Source organism: Myxocyprinus asiaticus, chromosome 44 (genome assembly GCF_019703515.2).
Source record: "Myxocyprinus asiaticus isolate MX2 ecotype Aquarium Trade chromosome 44, UBuf_Myxa_2, whole genome shotgun sequence".
Classification (NCBI taxonomy): Eukaryota; Metazoa; Chordata; class Actinopteri; order Cypriniformes; family Catostomidae; genus Myxocyprinus; species Myxocyprinus asiaticus.
In genome coordinates this window covers 8939231-8963809 of record NC_059387.1, presented here as the reverse complement: position 1 = coordinate 8963809, position 24579 = coordinate 8939231, and the positions used below count along the sequence as shown (strand labels likewise).

Here is a 24579-nt window from a genome sequence, read left to right as displayed (position 1 = left end):
TTAGCAACCAATACTAATTAGAAAATGCTGTTTAAAATCGTTTCAGATAAAGTCTAGCAAGCCACGTTGCAAGACACTACTGTCACATCAGCTGGCCACTATCTCTCTACCCTATCTGGCTCTTTGAGTCTGTTGTCAAGCAGTGAGCATCCATTCAGTATGCACTGTGGTGGCTGTGTAAGTATTATCAAGTCTGATAATATCAGCCAGCCAGCAAGAAAGTAGCAAATGGATATTCTGCCAGAGATCCTCAAATGTCACGGGTGGCTTTGGTTGCTAACATGAGCTCTGTCCAATTTACCTGTGTCATGTAATGACCCCCCTCCTCTTACTTGAGCCCGCACTAAAGAAAACATGTCCACCCCATATCTTCCCAAATTTTTCAGCTTCCTGCTGGGAAAGGTGCATTTCTTGAAGAAATACTATATCATATTTCTTACATTTAAGAAAAGAAATAACCTTCCTTCTTTTCTTCCTTCTTCCCCTCATATTAACATTTGACATTTGATATAATAGAAGAAATAAATCGTGCGTCAAAAACAAGATTATACAGACCATATTCCAACATTATTGCAACAATCAAACCCCAAACTCCCCCCACCCCGAACCAAACAAACAGAAAAATGAAAAACGTGCGCATTAACCCCGCACACGACAGCGCCAGCGTCTGTTTGTAAGGCAAAATTACATAACAGAAACTACTTTGTAAAACAGACCACAGCCCATAGGCAGAATAAACATTAAGAACATATAGATTCATTCACAGAACTGTCCTGAAGGTGTGTTCCTCCACAAAACAAATTCCAGCTGATATAAAGCCGTTCAGTTTCCTCGGACAGATAAACAATTGTTCAGTGAGCCGGCTGTTATGAGTGCAGCAGATGATGAAATCATTCTAATGTCCCTTAAAAATATTCCACAAAAACAAACTCCAGCTAACAGGAGGCATAAGCACAAAGAACGAACAGAATCAACCACAACTGTCCCGAAGGAGTGTTATTCAACAAAACAAGCTCCAGCCGCTAGGCGGAACCAGCATGAAAAAACAGAACAGGCGCCCCGGTTTCTCAAATGGTCAAGTGTGTATTGAGCGAGTCAAATTCACTCGGAGGCTGCATAAAAAAATACGCCATGACTTACTCAGTCCGTCAACTTTATAAAAGACATCCTTGTGTAGGCATGAAGGTATTTTGCAGTTGTTTAGGAACTTTAGTGTAAAAGCAATCATCCATCCATGTAAAAGTTTCTTGAAGGAGTCATTCCACAAAACAAACTCCATCCGCTAGATGAAGCCAGCGCAAAAAGAAACAAAAATGGCCCCCAGCTTCCTTAGACAGCCAGAGTAAGTACAGCGAGTTAATCCACTCTGGAACTACATGAAAAACCCCAAATGGCTTACTCACCAATTGTTTTTATAAAAGTGAGTGCTTGCTTGGGGCACGTAAATACCCTGCAACCATCCTTCGTTTCTATTCTCAGTCTGGCCAGAAACATCAGTGCAAAAGCGATTTTCCGTTGATGTAAGAGTTTCTTACATTCCTTGAAACGATCGCGTTTCTCTGTTGTCGAATTCGCAAATTCCGGGAACAAGAAAATATTGTGATTCTTCCAAGAAAGCTTTCCTTTGCTCCTCACCTCGCGTAACACAAGATCTTTATCGGATGATCTCAGAAATTTGGCCAGAATTGATCTGGGCCTGTCTCCCTCAGCAGATCTGCGGGCCGGAACTCTGTGAGCTCGCTCGATTTCCAGTTTATGGTCTGTTATGTCGAGCAGACTCGGGAAGAGCTCATCCAGGAATTTCACCATATCTCTGCCCTCTTCATGCTCAGGAATTCCAACAATTCGTATATTGTTCCATCAATTCCTATTTTCGAGATCTCCAATTTTTCCAAAATGGATTCCAAATCTGTTTTTGACGCGGGCTGATTAGCGGATAATTCCCTTTCCGATGACTCAAGATAATTGATCTATCTTTCCACTTCTACCACTCTTGTGACCAACTCAGAAAATTTTGTTTCCATCACCGTAATCGATCGACATATTACAGCGAGATCCTCCAAGTCAACAACAACCTTCGTCAGCATCACCGAGATGTTGGACAGTTGATGCTGAATTTCTTCTCCCGAGGTGCCTTCCAAATTGAGTCCCCTGTCTGCAGGCCCACCAGAGGTTTCAGCTAGAGTACGTAAGTGTCTTTTAATGTCTCCAGAGTCTGAGGATTTTGACTTCTTTGCCATGTTTACCTCAAAGAGCAAATATGTAACCGGGTGTATCGAATCTCACCGAATTAAACATGAAAATATAAAAAAACTAGCAAAGTGCGCAGAGCCAGATGCTCACACGTCTTCTTCTCGCATGGCGTCACGTGACCCGAATCAATCGAGATTGTTTTACTTTTTTAATTATTGATTGATTTTTAGGATTGAAGAACTCAAGATCCTATAGAACCAATCTGGTCTCCTAGAATCACGTTACTATACCTACATTTTTGCAAAAGGTTTTTATGTGGCTTGTTGTACGTATCACGGCAGTTTCCTGGTGAAATGACCACTAGAGGCACAACAACAACAAAGACTTTATTTACTTTCAAACAAATCACAAAAAAGGGCAGATTATCAGTTCATAAACAGTTGTTTTTTGCCCTTTTCCTCACTCAATGCTATCTTATGACATCTAAACACTTTTACTATAGTGCATGACTTGTAAGGTGATATATTTTAATTTTTGTATTACATGGCCAACTACATTTATAAGCTTGTTTGAGTGTGATCAAATTGCGCAGCAGATCAACTGATCGAGCTTTGCACTTGCGATGCATGTCGCTGTGGCTAAAGTGTCATAGAATCACCACAAATTATTGCTTCTGCAATCGCGTTTTAATCTCACATTTTTGACTGATGGACCTCACATTTTATGACACTATTGGTTAGGTTTAGGTTAGGGAGGTCGGTTTTATTGATTTAAAATTCAACAGAGCATTAAGCTTAAAAAGCTCATCTGTTTGGGAGAAAATTGTACTCACTTTTAGCACCACACAGTGGACATTTGTAGGGCTTTACTGGTTGTTTAGATCAGTGTTACTATCAGAAATAATTGGTAATTATTTCTGTAGTTATTAATCAATATTTAAATTAATTAATTGGATCTAACTCATTAAAACCTCATATGGGACTCCAGTAAATGTAGTGCGCTACGTTTAGGAGCAAGTTTGGTTATTAGCAATAATTAATAATTATCAAAGATAATTATTAATTACAAAAATCAATAGAACATTGATGAGAATCAATGTTAGCTTTTTTTTTAATCCTTTAAAATCAACACTTATCAAAGATAATCATTAATTGTTAACATCGATGAAACATTAATTACAATTAACACTAGCTTATTGATCATTCAATTTCAATCAAAGATAATTATCAATTATCAAAAATCAATAGAATATTAATAAGGATTAACATTGACGGGGCACCACCCTGAAATCCGGGACTAATAACCGAATATTAAAACAGTCTCAATATTAGATTGTTTTCTTAGGAAAATCGACATCCGAAGAATATCGATTTTCGGGAAAAAAACAATGAATGAAGGTTTGAATCCGAGCACTGACATCCCGTCAGCATGACACAGGCGTATGCAAAACAAACCAAAACACTTCTCTTTGTAATATAAACAAAGTTTATTTATGCAGTAATATCAATTAATAATTAATACAATGCAGTCAATAAACTTCCGACTTACAACTACAAACTAAACAGTGACATGATTAGATATGGAAATAAAATAATCCTATAACACATAAGGTGTGTGTGTGTCAGTGTGGTTAGTGTGAGAGAGAGAGAGAGATTAAGTGACAGCCCGAAAGCTGATTTCGCGATAGCTGGAGATAAAGCAGCTGTGTTCATCACTCAGAGACGCGGTTTTACGAGCGGGGCTCGTAAAAGTCCCTTGTTATTTGACTCTTTAATGGATGAACTCAGCTGCTGTCTCACCCACGATGGCGAAAATGCACAACAGTCCAATTTGGTTGGACCACAATACAGCAAAACAAATTTGTGATAATTAATGAGTATTGATAATGAGTATTAATAATGAGCGGACATGGCGGTCCGTAAACTGTACAAGCAAAATCCTTGAAACACAAGAATAACACGCTATAATATTCTATCTCTGCCCAGACGTAACCTCTTACTTGAATCGCATGAGGACACAGGTAGAATGTGTTTTCCTCCATCCTTTAACTTTGACCCGGTTCCTTGAGGCTCGTGTGATGACGAGAGGTCGTTTCCTCGCGCTGTCGGCGGGCGGTACGGCTGTTGATTGTCGGCGGCCGGTACGGCTGTTGATTCTCGGCGGGCTGGCGGAGAACTCAGAAATGTCGACTTGATTGAAGATGGAAGAGAAATCTTTAATCTCTTCACTTCTGTAGGCCAACGAATGAAGATGCGAATTGCTCGGCGGTCTCCTTCGGATCCGTTAGAGTGTTCGGTTGAACACAGAGTAATCTCAACTCGTCCAGCGAGATGGAGATTGTATGGCTACAGTTTCAAGTCGGACATTACTTCCTTATGCCACGAGGCTGCACCGGAGAGCAGCAAAAAGCTACGTCCGTATTCGGTGAACTAAGTCGCTGGAAGCAACTTTGGAAGCATTTCAGAATTATTTGAAGTCCTGATGATGTCATGTTTGAGGGACGTTCTGTGGTGTACCTCATCCAATAGGAGTTGAGAGCTCGATCCTTTAGAGGGCAAGGCTTCATGGATCTGTAGTCTGTTTTGGACTCCCTTTGTTTGATTTTGGCGCGATTTTTATCAGTACAACATCTGACTTAGAAGGAGGGGGCTTGAGGAATGTTTTTTATGACTGTTAGGCCTGCCTTTGTCTTCTATCTGAATACATGAGGCCCAACACATTTCACCACGGAACTGCCACAATACGTGCAAGAACCCAACCAATATAATTTTGCAAAAACATGTCGCCATTGTAACAAGTCACTTGTTCAGGTAGGAAGGAGGAAGCAGGAGCCGGATAAACAATCCACGTACGTTTTTATTCACTTGCTCTATCACCCAGTTTAACACACATGGTTTTCTTTTCAGCAGGGCACACACACACACACACATGCACCTCTCTCTCCCCTCTGGCGGTCTGGATTGCCCTTTTATCCCTCTCCAGCTCTCACTGAACACAAAACAGCTGTTAATGATAATTTCCCACAGGTGTCAATCCTTACCACTCTTCCTGTCCCGGCCTTGCTCTCTACAGACGTCGCTCAGCCACGCCTCCATCACCACATACCCCCATCGCCCGACTCAGGCTGGGGAGCCATCAGGCCTGTCACATACTCTCCCCCCACACCCCATTTCTGGAGAGGAAATCCACAACAGCCATCTGCGCCCCCCTGTGGACCTCCTCGAACTTAAAAGGCATGGTATCCTTCATGCGATGGAGCCACTGGAGTGGGGCGTGGTCCAAACAGAGGGTGAAAGCATGCCCCAACAGATAGTACCGGAGGATGAGGACTGCCCACTTGATGGCCAAACACTCCTTCTTGACTGTGCTGTACTTAGTCTCTCTCAACGAGAGCTTTCGACTAATGTACAGCACAGGGCACTCCTCCTACTCCATCATCTGGGAAGGTACCACTCCCACCCCTCTGTCTGATGCATCCGTCTGCAAGATAAAGAGTGAAGTCAGGTAGAGTGCAATAACGGCCTGCCGCACAGTGCAGCCTTCACCCGCATGAATGCCTGCTGACACGGCTCTGTCCACTGGACCAGATCTGGTGCCCCTTTTTAGTCAGATCAGTCAGCGGGCTGGTTACAGTTGAATAATTAGGCACAAACTTGCGATAATAGCCAGACAGCCCCAGGAACTGTCTCACCTCCTTTTTGGTCTTAGGTCTCGGGCAGAGTGCAATCGCTGTGGTTTTATCAATTTGGGGCCACACCTGCCCATGACCCAAGTGGAAGCCCAGATACTGTACTTCCAATCACCCAATTGCACACTTCTTTGGGTTTGCCATGAGTCCCGCCTGAGTCAATGACCTCAGGACAGCCCTCAGATGCTGCAGGTGCTGCTGATAATCATTACTAAAAATGACGATGTCATCTAGATAGGCAGTGGTGTAAGCAGCGTGCGGTCTGAGGATTCTGTCCATGAGTCGCTGATACGTAGCCGTGGCCCGGAACAAACCGAACGGAAGCGTCACAAATTGGTGTAATCCAAACGGTGTGGAAAATACCATCTTTTAACAGGACATGGGAGTTAAGCGGATATGCAAATATCCCTTCATTAAATCCAGTGTCGAATAAAAGTGAGCCGCATCTAACCGATCGATCAGCTCATCAATCCAAGGCATTGGGTATGCATCAAATTTAGACACCGCACTGACTTTTCTATAATCCACACAGAACCAGACGAGCCATCACTCTTAGGAACCAAAACTACTGGGCTGACCCAGTCACTGTGGGATTCTTCTGTTACCCCCATATCCAGCATGGCATTTAATTATTCACGAACCACTTCTTTTTTGTGCTCGGGTAATCGGTAGGGATGACTACATACCACTACCCCTGGGGTCGTTTTGATATGGTGCTCTATGAGATTCGTACGACCTCGAAGAGGCGAGAACATGTCGGAAAATTCTCATTGCAACCTAGCAACCTCCTTGACTTGGGATGGTAAGGTGGTCTCCACAATTGACTGGGGTGACTCGATCATGGCTTTTAAGTTCACCTCCATTCCGAGCTCCTCCCTCTCCGGAACCACCATTGCCAAACTCACAGGGACCACCTCTCTCTACAGTTTTAGGAGGTTGAGGTGGTAAATCTGATGTGCTCCGCCTCTATCCGTTCGTTTCACCTCATAATTGATTTCCCAACTTGCCATGTGACCTCAAATGGTCCTTGCCACTTGGCGAGTAATTCAGAGCTTGATGTGGGGAGCAATACAAGAACTTTAACTCCCAGTGTCAATTCCCGTAGTCGAGTATCCCTATTATACAGCCAGGTTTGATGTTCTTGAGCCTGGAGCAAATTCTCCTCTGTTAATTGCCCCAGTGTGTGCAGTTCTCAGGTCAAGAATATATTGAATTTGATTTTTGCTGTTTGAAGGTCCTTCCTCCCAGTTTTCCCATAGGACATCGAGCACGCCACGCGGTTAAAGGGAGAATGCGTTCAGCATGGATCTGTACCACAGGGAACATGACATCTAGACAGAGACTGCATGAGGGGTGCTTGCAGACATGTTAGGGTGTTTTGGGTGGTTGTCAGGGCATTGCTATGTGGTCGTTAAGGTCTTCTGAATAGTTCTTAACATGTTGCTATTCGGTTGCTAGGGTGTTGTGGGTAGAGCCCATCCTCATGTCTCTGGGATAATCTGGATATGGATTAGATCCCTCCTTAAATATGTATCTGGGATTTTTTCATCCATTTGAGCCTGCTTCATGTTATTGCGTGCACTTAAGTAATGATGGAATGTGTGGATGTATTCAGGCCTCACACCCTGTCACTGGAAGTTAGGAGAGATGTACTGTATGTTAGTCAGGGTGGCTCATAGGAAGGATTTATAAAGCCACAGTCTTTCCTCTCTCTGCCAACATGAAGATATGGCTCTCTAAAAAAATCAGTTTTCTCAGTTTTTAAAACAAATAGCCTACCATGGAAGTGGAGAACGCCATGCGGTCAACGCCCGTTCAGTAATTTGAATGGGGGAACCCAGTGGAGGCCTGCGGGACCTCTCATACTGCAAATAATAGGGGTTTGAGCCACTTGTCCCAATTTCGAGCGTCTTTGTGCACGAACTTCCGAGTCATATTCTTCAGGGTCTGATTAAATCATTTGACCAAGCTGGGGCATTCTGAAGAGTGCCTCTGCAACACCTTGCACGGAAATGTTGCGCAGAGGCACAGCTTCTGGATATCGTGTTGCGTAGTCCACCAGAAGCAACACAAAGCGATATCCGCGTGCTGTCCATTCTAATGGCCTGACGAGGTCCATACAAATTCTTTCAAAGGGGACCTCGATCTATGGAAGGGGGTGCAATGGTGCTCTTGGGGTGGCCGGTGGATTCACCAGCTGACATTCCACTGTCCTTTTGGTAGCTGGATGATGAACTGCTCCAGTACCACCAGATTGAGGATTTCTTCGGCGTCGCGATCTTCAGCCTGCGGCCACCTTCAGGAGGTGTCACGGAGCTGTCGAGCGAATGCGAACGGGCGGCCGAGCTCGCCAAGCATCAGCGAGCGGAAGTGTTGCAGTTGTTGCTCTGCGCTTCGGCCGACCCATTGCAGGATGGCTTTCTTCAGATCTTCGTACACCAGGAGGTTGAACGCAGGTAATTGGTAGGCTGCAAGCTGGGCTTCCCTGGACAACAGTGACATGAGGTGGGCCACCCACTGAGTGCTGGGACAGTTCCATGCTCCCGCCGTCTGCTCGTAGAAAAACAGACAATCATACTGCAGGAGGCAGGGGTGTGTGTCTGTTTCATGCTGTGGCAGAGCTGCTGTGGGTGTTTGTGTGGGCTTCTCTGTCTGTCAATGGTAATTACAGTGGGATTGTGCTGTGAAGGCACATATTCCTGCAGCACAGCTGTCTGGGATTGGCTGATAACAACTAAGCAGTACATTTCTGCTACTTTTCTTCTTTTTCTCTGCATCTCTTGGGCCTTCTGTCACTATGTTTCTATTTCTCTCCTTCTGCCCCCCTTCTTTCGCTCTCACTTTTCTCTCTGTTTCTCTCTCCACTGGGTTAAAGGGAGAATGCATTCAGCATGGATCTGTACCACAGGGAACATGACATCTAGACAGAGACTGCATGAAGGGTGCTTGCAGACATGTTAGGGTGTTTTAAATGGTTGCCAGGGCATTGCTATGTGGTTGTTAAAGTATTCTGAATAGTTCTTAGCATGTTGCTATTCAGTTGCTAGGGTGTTGTGGGTAGAGCCCATCCTCAAGTCTCTGGGATAATCTGGATATGGATCAGGTCCCTCCTTCAATATCTATCTGGGATTTTTTCATCCATTTGAATCTGCTTCATGTTACTGATTCAACTGACATGAATTATTGTGTGCACTTAAGTAATGATGGAATGTGTGGATGTATTCAGGCCTCACACCCTGTTATTGTTAGTTAGGAGGAATGTACTGTATGTTAGTCAGGGTGGCTCGTAGGAAGGATTTATAAAGCCACAGTCTTCCTCTCTCTGCCAACATGAAGATATGGCCCTCTAAAAAAAACCTGTTTTCTCAATTTTTAAAACAAATGGCCTACCATGGAAGTGGAGCATGCCGCGCGGTCGATGCCCGTACAGTCATTTGAATGGGGGAACCCAGTGGAGGCTTGCGGGACCTCTCGTAATGCAAATAATAGGGGTTCGAGCCACTTGTCCCAATTTCGAGCGTCTTCGTGCACGAACTTCCGAATCATATTCTTCAGGGTCTGATTAAATCATTCGACCAAGCTGAGGCATTCTGAAGAGTGCCTCTGCAACACCTTGCGTGGAAATGTTGCGCAGAGGCACTGCTTCAGGATATCGCATTGCGTAGTCCACCAGAAGCAACACAAAGCGATATCCACATGCTGTCCATTCTAATGGCCTAACAAGGTCCATACAAATTCTTTCAAAGGGGACCTCGATCAATGGAAGGGGGCACAATGGCTCTGTTGGTGTGGCTAGTGGATTCACCAGTTGACATTCCACTGTCCTTTCGGTAGCCGGATGATGAACTGCTCCAGTACCACCAGATCGAGTATCTCCTCGGTGTCACGATCTTCAGCCTGCGGCCACCTTTAGGAGGTGTCACGGAGCTGTCAAGCGAATGCAAACGGGTGGCCGAGCTCGCCAAGCATCAGCGAGCGGAAGTGTTGCAGTTGTTGCTCTGCGCTTCGGCCGACCCATTGCAGGATGGCTTTCTTCAGATCTTCGTACACCAGGAGGTTGGATGCAGGTAGTTGGTGGGCTGCAAGCTGGGCTTCCCCGGACAACAGTGACACGAGGTGGACCACCCACTGAGTGCTGGGCCAGTTCCATGCTCTGCTCGAAGAAAAACAGACAATCATACTGCAGGAGGCAGGGGTGTGTGTCTGTTTCATGCTGTGGCTGTGCTGCTGTGGGAGTTTGTGTGGGCATCTCTGTCTGTCAGTGGTAATTACAGTGGGATTGTGCTGTGAAGGCACATATTCCTGCAGCTCAGCTGTCTGGGATTGGCTGATAACAACTAAGCAGTACATTTCTGCTACTTTTCTTCTTTTTCTCTGCATCTCTTGGGCCTTCTGTCACTATGTTTCTATTTCTCTCCTTCTGCCCCCCTTCTTTCGCTCTCACTTTTCTCTCTGTTTCTATCTCCACTGGGTTAAAGGGAGAATGCATTCAGCATGGATCTGTACTTCAGGGAACATGACATCTAGACAGAGACTGCATGAAGGGTGCTTGCAGACATGTTAGGGTGTTTTGAATGGTTGCCAGGGCATTGCTATGTGGTCGTTAAAGTATTCTGAATAGTTCTTAGCACGTTGCTATTCGGTTGCTAGGGTGTTGTAGGTAGAGCCCATCCTCAAGTCTCTGGGATAATCTGGATATGGATCAGGTCCCTCCTTCAATATGTATCTGGGATTTTTTCATACATTTGAGTCTGCTTCATGTTACTGATTCAACTGACATGAATTATTGCGTGCACTTAAGTAATGATGGAATGTGTGGATGTATTCAGGCCTCACACCCTGTTATTGGCAGTTAGGAGAGATGTACTGTATGTTAGTCAGGGTGGCTCGTGGGAAGGATTTATAAAGCCACAGTCTTCCTCTCTCTGCCAACATGAAGATATGGCCCACAGGTTTTAAAACAAATGGCCTATCATGATTATGTGATTGTAAATGTGACCAATGAAAGTGACCAATTTATGTACATTTTACTAACGGTCTTGTGGAAGGGACTTTCATGAAGGAATTCTGTAGTTTTTTTCATGAAAGATCTGTTTCTCACCCACACCTTTCATATCACTTTAGTAGACATGGATTTAACCAATGGAGTCATATTGAATACTTTTATGCTGCCTTTATTTCCTTTTTGCCATATTTTCAAAGATTTGTTCACTGTTCACTTGCATTTTATGGACCTACAGAGCTGAAATATTCTTCTAAAAATCTTTGTTTTGCAGAAGAAAGAAAGTCATACACATCTAGGATGGCATGAGGGTGAATACATGATGAGAGAATTTTCATTTTTTAGTGAACTATGCCTTTAACTAAAATATTACACAATACATTTCCTACTGTACATTACCTCATACTTCTCATTGTCAATTATTATTAGTTTTTTTATTTTTCATTATTGGTCTAAATGACAACAAAAAAGCAAAAATCATTTATTTTATTCACTAGAAGTGATTTTTATTTGGTATTTCTTGTGGTGACACAAGGTTATAATAGCTCTTCTTTAATGTGCTTATGCTTGTAAGTTGTGGTAAAAGGAGCAAGTGCAAAACTGTCCTTCTGCCCTTTAGGATACTTAATGGCCAAATAAAAATCTCATGAAAATCATAACAAAATTCAGAATTTGTATTAATTTTATATCAGCAACAAAACAACAGCAAATTTATGGTAAATGTTTTTGATATGTCACCCAGTCCTAGTTCTGTCAAAAGATTATTCACCTTGATGTCACTTCACAGATGACATCTAGGTATGCCCTATTTGTGAAAAATAGGGTTTTAGGTCATGTTTGTTTGGTTTGCTTTTAGATGGGGAAAAATCTCTTCGTCTCTGCCAGGTTTAGAAGTGCGCTACTCTTGAATCTAGGATTGGACACCCACCCGTATGCATCATCCGGTCTACATGCATGCTTGTTTGTGTGCATGAGTCATCTTATAATAGCTTTACGACAAAATACAGGGGAACTAACCTTAATTACTAGATATCTTGTGTGGGTGTGTGTCCACAGTCACATTTACACAAGTAATATATATGAGCTTCCCTATTGAGGTGTAAACATACTATGTAGCACAATGCATATCTGTATTTTACACTATTTCAACCTTTTTCTTTTATACTGAGGCCTGCGGCCCGAAGCGTAAGTATGTGTGGCAAACACTAACACTATAAGACATATCCCACGCAAGTCAGTCTTGGCAGAGCGTGCTGATGGAAGTGTCAAAGCAAATATGTCACAGTCTTAAAGCACAGTAGGCCACCACTGAGACCCATTTTCCATCCACTCTTATTCTCGAAGATGAATGGATACAGAGCTGAAGGCTCGGCAAAAAGGAACAACTTGTAGACAACAGTCATAACATATTGAGACTAGGTTCTTCTCAATTATGCACTAGTCGAGTTTTAAGGACTCATCATGAGTCATTGGGTAAACATATGACACTACTAGCTAAATCTAACCAATAAGCTTTGGTAAATTCCCCTGTAAACATTCAGCCTGAGTTTGAGTCAAGTAAAAAAGGGTTATACTATCAGAAAACTGTGCAGTTTGTGAAGTAAGTGTGTCCCCGTGTCTTACTGCTGATATTAGAATACTTAGTCACGTTATCTGATAAATGTAACTTTGATTAGTGTGAAATTCAAACAAAAAATAAATCATTAATTTTATTTTTAAATGTTTGTTTTTCATCCCCATTTATTATCACCAATACATTTTAATAGGTTATATAGAATAGTAAAAAAAAAAAAAAAATGTATTGAAATGTATTTTAGTGTTTTACACATTTACTGAGTAAATGTAGAATTTGTCTTTGTTCCTCACTTTCTGTTCAAACCTGTTTATCTGTGAAATTTCACCCTTTAAAATAATGCTTTGCTCTTTCTCATATTATATATATATATAATTTTGGGGTCTAAACAGAGGTAAGTTTCTCATGCAGTCTCTATCAGTATTTAATTATGTTTACACTTTTATTGGCCTTGACAAGGTCAATAGTTCAACAATAACAATAAAACAATAACATGAAAAAACAAACCACAACAAAGCACTGATTTTAAATAATTTGTTCCCCCCTCCCCCTCGGTCCTGTGTAGGGTACAATATATTCCAGCTACCTCGGGCTCAACAGCCTTGAAATATTTTAGATAATTTAACAGTGTTGGCACAAAACATGTTTTTGCATCTTTTGGCATCATTTTTGCATCTTTAAACCCATAACATTCAGCCCTGCAATCCATCCATCAGTCAGTTTTCTAAACCAACTTTTCCTACAGTATACTGTATACTGTAGGGCCGCAGGGGTGCTGGAGCCTATTCCAATTACCTCGGGATGAACAGCCCTGAAATATTTTACATAATGTAATAGAGTTGCCTCAAAACATGTTTGTGATGAGGAGGAGGGCGGGGCCGGGCCATGAGGACACACGGCCGGCCCTGAATCGGGCTAATCAGCCAGGAGGGGGATAAAGACTAGCCGGATGCGCCAGTTCGAGGGAGAGATGCACATGGCTGCGTTGCATGTGTGTCTGTGTTTGTTTATGTTTGTTTTATGTTAAGTTTTATCATTAAACTTTACGTTAACTGTTTAGCCGGTTCCCGCCTCCTCCTTGCCCATCCCTTACCTCGTTACAATGTTTTTGCATCTATTGCCATAATTTTAGCATAATTTATGCACCTTCAACCCATAACATCCAGCCCCGAAATATTTAATATAATGTTAAAGAGTTGCCGCAAAACATGTTTTTTCATCTTTTGGCATAGTTTTTGCATATTTCTTTTAATGATTTGCTCATAAGTATACACACTGGCAGCCAAAAGTTTAGAATAATGTACAGATTTTGCTGTTTAGGAAGGAAATTGATACTTTAGTTCACCAAAGTGGCATTCAACTGATCACAAAGTATAGTCAGGACATTACTGATGTAAAAAACAGCACCATCACTATTTGAATCAAGTCATTTTTGATCAAATCTAGACAGGCCCCATTTCCAGCAGCCATCACTCCAACACCTTATCCTTGAGTAATCATGCTAAATTGCTCATTTAGTACTAGAAAATCACTTGCCATTATATCAAACACAGTTGAAAGGTATTTGGTTTGTTAAATGAAGCTTAACATTGTCTTTGTGTTTATTTTTGAGTTGCCACAGTATGCAATAGACTGGCATGTCTTAAGGTCAATGTTAGGTCAAAAATGACAAAAAAGAAACAGCTTTCTATAGAAACTCATCAGTCAATCATTGTTTTGAGGAATGAAGGCTATACAATGCTTGAAATTGCCAAAAAACTGAAGAATTCATACAAAGGTGTACACTACAGTCTTCAAAGACAAAGGACAAGAGGATAAGTACATCAGAGTCTCTAGTTTGAGAAATAGACACCTCACATGTCCTCAGCTGACAGCTTCATTGAATTCTACCTGCTCAACACCAGTTTCATGTACAACAGTAAAGAGAAGACTCAGGGGTGCAGGCCTTATGGGAAGAATTGCAAAGAAAAAGCCACTTTTGAAACAGAAAAACAAAAAGAAAAGGTTAGAGTGGACAAAGAAACACAGACATTGGACAACAGATAATTGGAAAAGAGTGTTATGGATCTTAACCCCATTGAGCATTTGTGGGATCAGCTAGACTGTAAGGTGCGTGAGAAGTGCCCGACAAGACAGCCACATCTATGGCAAGTGCTACAGGAAGTGTGGGGTGAAATGTCACCTGAGGATCTGGACAAACTGACAGCTAGAATGCCAAGGATCTGCAAAGCTGTCATTGCTGCACATGGAGGATTTTTAGATGAGAACTCTTTGAAGTAGTTTTTTTCAAATTTTTCACATTTTCACGTTATTAATGTCCTGACTATACATTGTGATCAGTTGAATGCCACTTTGGTGAATAAAAGTACCAATTTCTTTCCATAAGGGCAAAATCTGTACATTATTCCAAACTTTTGGCCGCCAGTGTAAATTCCAAACTTACTGTGACAGGGTGGAAATAATGTATCTTCAGGTCAGTCATGATAAATGACTATTGGTTCTTTGCAAGACTGTAAGTCTTTTTCAAATAAAATGATAAAAATAGCAAAGCATTAGCATAAATGACACCATTTTCTGAGAATGACCCAGAAGGTGGTAGACTTTTTGAAGTAAATGCTCCTTTTTGGCCAAATTTACCATATTCAGCAGCATGTTCTGTTGTTGCAGACTCTAGAGATGGGTACACATGTATCTGCAGTGTCTTGTGCTTGTCTTTATTTCTTTTCATGCCTCTCAAGGGAGCTGAAACAGAATACTCAGTTATCGCTGTCCTTATTCTGACAAATGTATACAGAAAAAAGATCTGTGCTTATATTGCCACAGTATAATAAAAGAGTTTATGATGAGACAGAGATAGTGAAGCAGAACATGCCGACTGATAGAGTGGGCAAGATATTAATTTAATCTGCTTATCATGGTGGGAAAATCAATTAGCAGTGCAAATAGAGCAGGGCAGATAGATTGTAATCAGAGCAGGTGTGCTGACAATTTAGAGATTGTAAAGATGTATGTTTATACATAATGTACTCATAGCATACATATACATTTACATAGAAAAAACAAAATCATCTTTAAGCAATTATAAGTGGTGTTTGCTAAGACAAGCATCACTATTACTATTGCTCATATGGTGGGTTAGTGATTTAAACATTGAGCTATTGCTTATCTAAGTGATCAGACGTATGATTTTCACTTGCTGGATGATCCCCAGGAATTTCATATACAGTAGACTCACATTTAAGGAGGGACTCATGTCAAATATGACTTGGGTGCTCAATTCTGCATTCACGGTATTGTAAAGAAATGCATATTTCTTTTATATAATAATATAATAATAATGCATATATATATTTTATACTTATAGTGTCACAAATGTTATGCATATGGCTTGCTTTTAAATCATTTGTTCTAATATGATCTCAAATGCAAAAGAATATCAAATAAATTCTGCATCTAGTGACTGACGAAGCAAATCTTTTGCTATGGAAACGAAGAAAGCCATTCACAGTGTCTGTCCATGTAATCTGATATCTTGACATTTAAATGTAAAAGGACTCTGCTGACCGACAAGCAGCGGCTTAGAGTGGTGTTTGCACATGCAAAAGTTACCGCCACAATGCTAAGGTGTTGTAGGCGGTTGCCAGGGCCTTGCTGTACAGTTACTTACAGTATATAATGTGTTGTATTATAGACCAGCTGCTTACTGGTCCAAGTCAGTTGAGCCCACCACCAACTTGCTATGATATTCTGGTCCTTAGATATGGATGGGTTCTCTCCTTCAGTGTAAGTCTATGGGAATTTTCATCCACTTTATCATCCTTTGTGATTATGTTGTTCATTTAAACCTGGAAAGAAGCAAAGTTTGTACTTGCTTGTCTTTGGGGGGGGGGGGGGGGGTGTTACGTCCCCCCATCTCCCCTGGAAACTATGCCCTTGGTGAAAGCACCCTCAGAAACCTCTTCTTCACTTCATCCATCCCCTATGAACACTCTCAAATGGAAGACCCATGTACATAATCAAAGGGATTCTTCCATTCACAGCAGCTGTAATATTTAGATAATGATTTGAATGTCTTCTATGGTGTGCCCAGCAATGTATTTTAGGTATAAGGAAATTATGCAATTAGAGGTTAAACATGCTCAGCTAAAATTTGTATTAAATTAAGTATTTTACAACCCATTCTGCTCCTATTAGATTCATTGCCGTGGCTTTAGGAGGACTATCAATGCCAAGTAATGAAGAAAAGTCCCCAAATAATCATGAAAATCATAACAAAATTCAGAATTTGACCATATTTCTTAGAATGTTATGAGGCACTTGTTGTGATTTGCTGCCACCTACTGGAAAAGAGACCAAGTATGAACAGAGGAATATATATATATATACACACACACACACACACACACACACACACACACACACATACATACATACATACAGGCGGCCAAAAGTTTGGAATAATGTACAGATTGTACACTTATGGAAAGAAATTGGTACTTTTATTCACCAAAGTGGCATTCAACTGATCACAATGTATAGTCAGGACATTAATAATGCAAAAAATGACTTTTACAATTTGAAAAAAAAAAAAATCAGAACTTCTTAAACTACTTCAAAGAGTTCTCATCAAAAACTCCTCCATGTGCAGCAATGACAGCTTTGCAGATCCTTGGCATTCTAGCTGTCAGTTTGTCCAGATACTCAGGTGACATTTCACCCCACGCTTCCTGTAGCACTTGCCATAGATGTGGCTGTCTTGTCGGGCACTTCTCACGCACCTTACAGTCTAACTGATCCCACAAATGCTCAGTGGGGTTAAGATCCATAACACTCTTTTCCAATTATCTGTTGTCCAATGTCTGTGTTTCTTTGCCCACTCTAAACTTTTCTTTTTGTTTTTCTGTTTCAAAAGTGGCTTTTTCTTTGCAATTCTTCTCATAAGGCCTGCACCCCTGAGTCTTCTCTTTACTGTTGTACATGAAACTGGTGTTGAGCGGGTAGAATTCAATGAAGCTGTCAGCTGAGGACATTTGAGGTGTCTATTTGTCAAACTAGAGTCTCTGATGTACTTATCCTCTTGTTTAGTTGTACATCTGGCCTTCCACATCTCTTTCTGTCCTTATTAGAGCCAGTTGTCCTTTGTCTTTGAAGACTGTAGTGTACACCTTTGTATGAAATCTTCAGTTTTTTGGTGATTTCAAGCATTGTATAGCCTTCATTCCTCAAAACAATGATTGACTGATGAGTTTCTAGAGAAAGCTGTTTCTTTTTTGCAATTTTTGACCTAATATTGACCTGAAGACATGCCAGTATATTGCATACTGTGGCAACTCAAAAACAAACACAATGTTAAGCTTCATTTAATGAACCAAATAGCTTTCAACTGTGTTTGATATAATGGCAAGTGGTTTTCTGGTACCAAATTAGCAATTTAGCATGATTACTCAAGGATAAGGTGTTGGAGTGATGGCTGCTGGAAATGGGGCCTGTCTAGATTTGATCAAAAATGACTTTTTTCAAATAGTAATGGTGCTGTTTTTTACATCAGTAATGTCCTGACTATACTTTGTGATCAGTTGAATGCCACTTTGGTGAATTAAAGTACCAATTTCCTTCCAAAACAGCAAAATCTGTACATTATTCTAAACTTTTGGCCACCAGTGTTTGTGTAATATATATATATATATATACGCGCACAGTATATAATTTCAAAATTATTAGTTATCAAACATGATTTAATGTGTTATTTATTTTAAACAGTTTCTTTGTTATATTTAACATGTATATTGGATTTGTAAATTATACAGGTTATATTATAAACAGGCCTAGATTATAAATATTTCAAAACACAACTTTCTGGAATACTTGATTCTGATTGGTCAGCTGTGGCATTCTGAGGTCAAATATTTTGTCAACCAAATTCCTACAAAGATGTGCTAGTTTCCATCTCTTGTATCACTCTGTGGTCTCTTTCTTCTCACATAGTAAAAAAAAAAATATTACATTTGCAATCAATTTTTCATGTCTATTTATAAACAAAATGTAGGCAAGTATCCATGTTATAAGCAGGATAATGTATAATCAGCTGGTCTTTATGCCAAATGACTGTGCATTATCTCTTTCATAAAGTATACAATTTTACAGTATATTATAAATATATATTTATATTTATTTAAAATGTTATCATCAGGATTGCAATTTGCCATTATTCACTCTGCAAAAAAGGTGCAATAGATGGGCTGAAATGAGTGTAAGACTATAAAGAAACCAACTTTTATTTTTATTTTCTAAAAATCACTTAACATCATTGTACACCTGATAGATCCATCTACACAAAACATTCTCTCAAAAGCTTAGTCTCACATATGAAACTAGGCACTTCAGACAAAAACAAAGTGCATGTTAGCAATTTGTCCTTAATTCATCTGTATGAAAATAACAAAAACAGAAAATGCTCCAAACTCTATGCAGCATCGTTACCATTATGTCTCTGAAGTGGTAATCGGTTATCTTTAAAGGGATAGTTCTCCTAAAAGTGAAAATTCTGACATCACATAAGCAACCTCCTGCCATTCTAACCCTGAATAAATGTATTTATTTTGAGGAACACCAGAGAAGAAATTTTGTAGAATGCTGATGTTGCTATTTTTTCCAGTGAATGGGAACTGAAGATAATATTCTGCCTGACAACATGAGAGTAAATAATGATAGAATTTAATTTCTGAGTGAACTATCCCTTTAATAATGACGACAAAGCCTGCTCCTTGCCCAGCCGTTTACAGACAAAGGCTGCCCAACACTTGTTTTCAAACCAGCAAAGCACCTCACGATCAAACAGTCTTTCACACTGATCTTGTAGACTAATAACCGTTTAAGTGTCCGTTAGTAACTAAGCCCTCAGAAAACTCAGTTTACATGTGGTGGATCCTGTCGTGATCGATGAACTGTTTGAGGTTATGGAGACTGTCCCACCACTTGAAGAGGAAGGTTTCAGCAATGAGGCTGAACCAGGGCGTGATCTCCAGCTCGTTCCTCTTGGCCTTCTCCAGGATCTCCTTCAATTCCTCTTTGGAAACATAGCAGTGGCTCTGGATCTCATTGGGGTCTGGATTCAGAATCACATCCTTGTGCATGAAGAGGATGTAATCGATCTCGTGCTCGCCCCAAATGCCGTCGGACTGGGCTTTGTAGTGGATCCGGGTCAGATAGGTCATCTCTTCTGGAGGCACCTGGGGGAAAGTGTGGGATAAGAAGTAACCTATATTAAACCAGTACATACAGACTTCTGGAACAAGTCTCAGATGGCACACCCACATTCTGTTAACTGACAGCCTGATGTATTGCACACAAAACTAAAAGCTAATTCACTTGCTCTCTCATTCACATGTTTTTTTTTTTTGTTCTGTATTAGTACCTGATCCATGGGAATGCCCAGCTCAGCTTGCAGTCGTCTCTGTGCGGCGCGTCTGACCCCAATGGCGTCCTGTTCCTCCAGTTCACTGGCAGTGTGCAGTGGGTGACTACAGCAGGTGTTGGTGAAACAGCCTTGAAAAAAATAGCAAACAAGACTGAACATTAGTTTTATGAGTTATAAGACTGATTGTCCTGGAAGTTGATTGGTCAGTACAATGTCACAGTCATGCTTAAATACACAATATAGTAAAAGCTATGATGCAAAACTCCTAATCACTATGTATCACATTGTACATCACTGCACAGTATATACAGGAACTATTAGCCTTAGTTTACATGTTATGTACTATCTTCAAGCTAAAGGAAATGGAGCCCGTTAGAGGACAGAGAGGGAATTAATTTTCTGAAATAGTTTTGTGTTCCCTCGCAATGCGTTTTGCATTTCCTCGAAACAGTTTTGCGTTTCATCTAAATATTTTTGCATTCCCTCGCAAAATCTTTTGCGTTCACTCCAAATGGTTTTGCGTTCACTCTAAATAGTATTGCATTCCCTCACAAAAAGTTTTGCGCTCCTTCGAAATATTCTTGCGATCCCTCGCAATGCGTTTTGCATTCCCTCGAAATAGTTTTGCATTTCATCTACATATTTTTGCGTTCCCTTGCAAAATGTTTTGCGTTCACTCTAAATAGTATTGCGTTCCGTTGAACTATTTTTGCGTTCCCTCGCAATGGTTTGCCTTTGCGTTCCTTCAAAATAATTTAGCTTTCCCTCTAAATTGTTTTGCATTCCCTCAAAACAGTTTTGTGTTCCCTCGCAAAGCGTTTCGCATTCCTTCTAAATATTTTTTGCATTCCCTCACAAAACGTTTTGCTTTCCCTAGCAATAGTTTGTCTTTGTGTTTCTTCAAAATAGTTTAGACGGGGGGGAAACTCTACAGGGCTCTGTAGAAGGATGACACTTAAAGCTAAAAAAAATAATGCTCTAATTGAAACTTGTGGCCTTAATGTTTTTATGGAAATATATTACTCTTTATATATATATATATATATATATATATATATATACCCTTAAACCACAACTTTTTTTACAATTTAGCATAGCCTCTTGTACCTTAATTTTTTTTTAATAAAACAACCATAAAGATCCTGCAGTTAGACTAATGAGCTGTATTACTTGCAGGACAAATTGGTAATCCTGATTATTAAAATGAATACATTTATTACTCATTGAAATGTGTGTCTTATCATATTGCTGTTGTCACCAATTTATAGAAGCATTACTTCCCATCTCACTCTTTACATTGAGTCTAACTGCACTCAGAGCACTTAGACCATGGTAAAATCACTGTAATGCATAGCCTCTTGCAGCTTTACTGCTTTTGCATTTATCTTTACCTTAGAACATTTGCTTAGGACTTTGCAAACACTCTTATATTACAATGTATGGTAGAATAATTTTGACTATATTCTAGAGCATTTTCATTGGATAAATCAATAGTTTGATAGATCAGACAAGAGTTTAAAATTTTTTACCATAAGCTGTGCAAGCAGTTATGTCAGTTCACACTGTTTCACTCTGTGAAAAGCAGGGAAATTGTGGAACTGTAACGTCATGAAAGCATGAGATATAAACGGCACTCACCTGGAAAAGTTATTTTGGCATTAGATCTCTGCTGTAAGAGCAGCTTTTCTTCACTGTTAAACAAGAAAACACTGAACGCTCGATGCAATAAACCTGCAGGTGAGGAAGAAGGGATATAACTCAATGTATGACCATGAAAAATTCAGAGAACATAGAATGAGTAAAATATCATGAAAATACCGTACCTTTGTCAATATTTGAGTTGAGATGGCAGTTTTTCTTGCTGTCAGCTCCAATCTTTTTGTCATTGTCGTCGATGAGAATGCACATCTCTGCGAGCAACTGCACCTGCTTTTCATCCAGATTATCCATGTTAACCTCCGGCATCCTTACAGGTGAACTGAACCGTCTGACCTGACTGCAAAAACACACAGACACGGTCAAACACATTCACCTACACAATTTTACATACTAATTATTGAATACAATCATGAAAATGCACATAATTACACATAATACTAAATTAGATATAACTAATCAAACACACTAACCTTCAGACTTTAAACATAATTAACAAATAATATTAACTAAATAATAATTAAACATCATATTTAATAACTGCATAAATTATATAACACAAAATAAGTTAAACAAAATAACCGAATAACAATTGAACACACTGGCTTAGATTAAGCACTTTAACACACTTTATATGCAGTATAAATAAGTAAAATATTAAATGTAACGTAATTATAATGAATACAGTCAACACACACTGACCTAAATTGAGTTAGAATACTGCAATACACTTTAAAAACATTCAGATTAAAAGGTCAGAAGACTAAGGCCCTGTATGATCACTCGCTCATATAGTAATATAATAATCTGCTCTCACCTGTATAGAGTTGTGTGCTGTAGAACAGGTAAATGTGGAGACTCTGCTGCTGCGGGTGTATTGAGTCTCATGAGCCGCGCAGCAGCTGATCTGCAGCTCAACGCGTGTCTGCGCGCCGCCCATAACAAACGCACCATGACCAGACTCACTACAGACCAATCACACTAAACACACGCCATCACACCACAATCAACCTGCGCACTGTTGTACAACTCCACAATAAACCAGCGCTAAACACACTTACACTACTGCAGCGATAGTGTTCAATGTGCGGATCAGTCATAAAGCACACGGAAAATAGTGAAAGAAATGAGCGAGCGTTGCTAATCTGTCACGAGTCACGGCACTACAGCCTCTCCGCCAACAACTGACGTCATGTATGAACGATTTTGATTGGTTGTTTGGGAAAAAGAGGTCTTCGGATTGGTCAATATTCAGGGAAGCCGTATTCTAGGTTTATTTGTTTGTTTGTTTGTTTGAAAGACATTGCATTCATAACGAAATTACTTTTGATTACATTTATTTAAAACATTCGGTGTTCAAGAATTTTTTTTTCCATCGTTGGAATGTATTATTTGGCTTAACTGATTATTCGAAAAATGAAAAAGATGAAAATAATAATAATAATAATAATAATAATAATATATATATATATATATATATATATATATATATATATATATATATATATATATATATATATATATATATATATATACACTGGTGGACAAAAGTTTGGAATAATGTAAAGATTTTGCTGTTTCGGAAGGAAATTGATACTTTAATTCACCAAAGTGGCATTCAACTGATCACAAAGTATAGTCAGGACATTACTGATGTAAAAAACAGCACCATCACTATTTGAAAAAAGTCATTTTTGATCAAATCTAGACAGGCCCCATTTCCAGCAGCCATCACTCCAACACCTTATCCTTGAGTGATCATGCTAAATTGCTAATTTAGTACTAGAAAATCACTTGCCATTATATCAAACACAGTTGAAAGGTATTTGGTTCGTTAAATGAAGCTTAATATTGTCTTTGTGTTTGTTTTTGAGTTGCCACAGTATGTAATAGACTGGCATGTCTTAAGGTCAATATTAGGTCAAAAATGGCAAAAAAGAAACAGCTTTCTCTAGAAACTCATCAGTCAATCATTGTTTTGAGGAATGAAGGCTATACAATGCTTGAAATTGCCAAAAAACTGAAGATTTCATACAAAGGTGTACACTACAGTCTTCAAAGACAAAGGACAGCTGGCTCTAATAAGGACAGAAAGAGATGTGGAAGGCCAGATGTACAACTAAACAAGAGGATAAGTACATCAGAGACTCTAGTTTGACAAATAGACACCTCACATGTCCTCAGCTGACAGCTTCATTGAATTCTACCTGCTCAACACCAGTTTCATGTACAACAGTAAAGAGAAGACTCAGGGGTGCAGGCCTTATGGGAAGAATTGCAAAGAAAAAGCCACTTTTGAAACAGAAAAACAAAAAGAAAAGTTTAGAGTGGGCAAAGAAACACAGACATTGGACAACAGATAATTGGAAAAGAGTGTTATTGATCTTAACCCCATTGAACATTTGTGGGATCAGCTAGACTGTAAGGTGTGTGAGAAGTGCCCGACAAGACAGCCACATCTATGGCAAGTGCTACAGGAAGTGTGGGGTGAAATGTCACCTGAGGATCTGGACAAACTGACAGCTAGAATGTCAAGGATCTGCAAAGCTGTCATTGCTGCACGTGGAGGATTTTTTGATGAGAACACTTTGAAGTTTAAGTAAATGTAGTAAATTTTAGTAATAGTAATTTTTCACGTTATTAATGTCCTGATTATACATTGTGATCAGTTGAATGCCACTTTGGTGAATAAAAGAGCAAAAGCTGTACATTATTCCAAACTTTTGACTGCCAGTGTGTGTGTGTGTGTGTGTGTGTGTGTGTGTGTGTGTGTGTGTATATATATATATATATATATATATATATATATATATATACACAAAGTATTTATATTTGTGAGCTTTATAAAGTATTTATTTGAATTATAAATGCTGTTTTTGTACCTTTACTTTCTTTGATATATTATTACCTCCAACTGCCGTTTTGTTTCTTATTTTCTTTTCTTCTTATGATTTGTGTCCTGTATGAATATTTATACATATTTGCAATTATGCAAACATGTATAATATTGATGTTTATTGAATAATAAAGAAAGAAAGAATACAATACTT

The 24579-nt window shown here is 39.8% G+C and overlaps 1 protein-coding gene across 1 annotated transcript; it reads right to left on the bottom strand.

Moving 5' to 3' along the window:
- Positions 1–18707: 18707 nt before the first annotated feature.
- Positions 18708–22710, bottom strand: LOC127434274 (isopentenyl-diphosphate Delta-isomerase 1-like). The gene is made up of 5 exons (XM_051686894.1): positions 22347–22710; positions 21697–21869; positions 21512–21604; positions 19871–20001; positions 18708–19685 (listed from the first exon to the last, which is right to left on the bottom strand). The coding sequence occupies exons 1-5, from the start codon at positions 22481–22483 to the stop codon at positions 19368–19370; spliced, it is 852 nt and encodes a 283-aa protein (XP_051542854.1). The 5' UTR covers positions 22484–22710; the 3' UTR covers positions 18708–19367.
- Positions 22711–24579: the final 1869 nt, after the last annotated feature.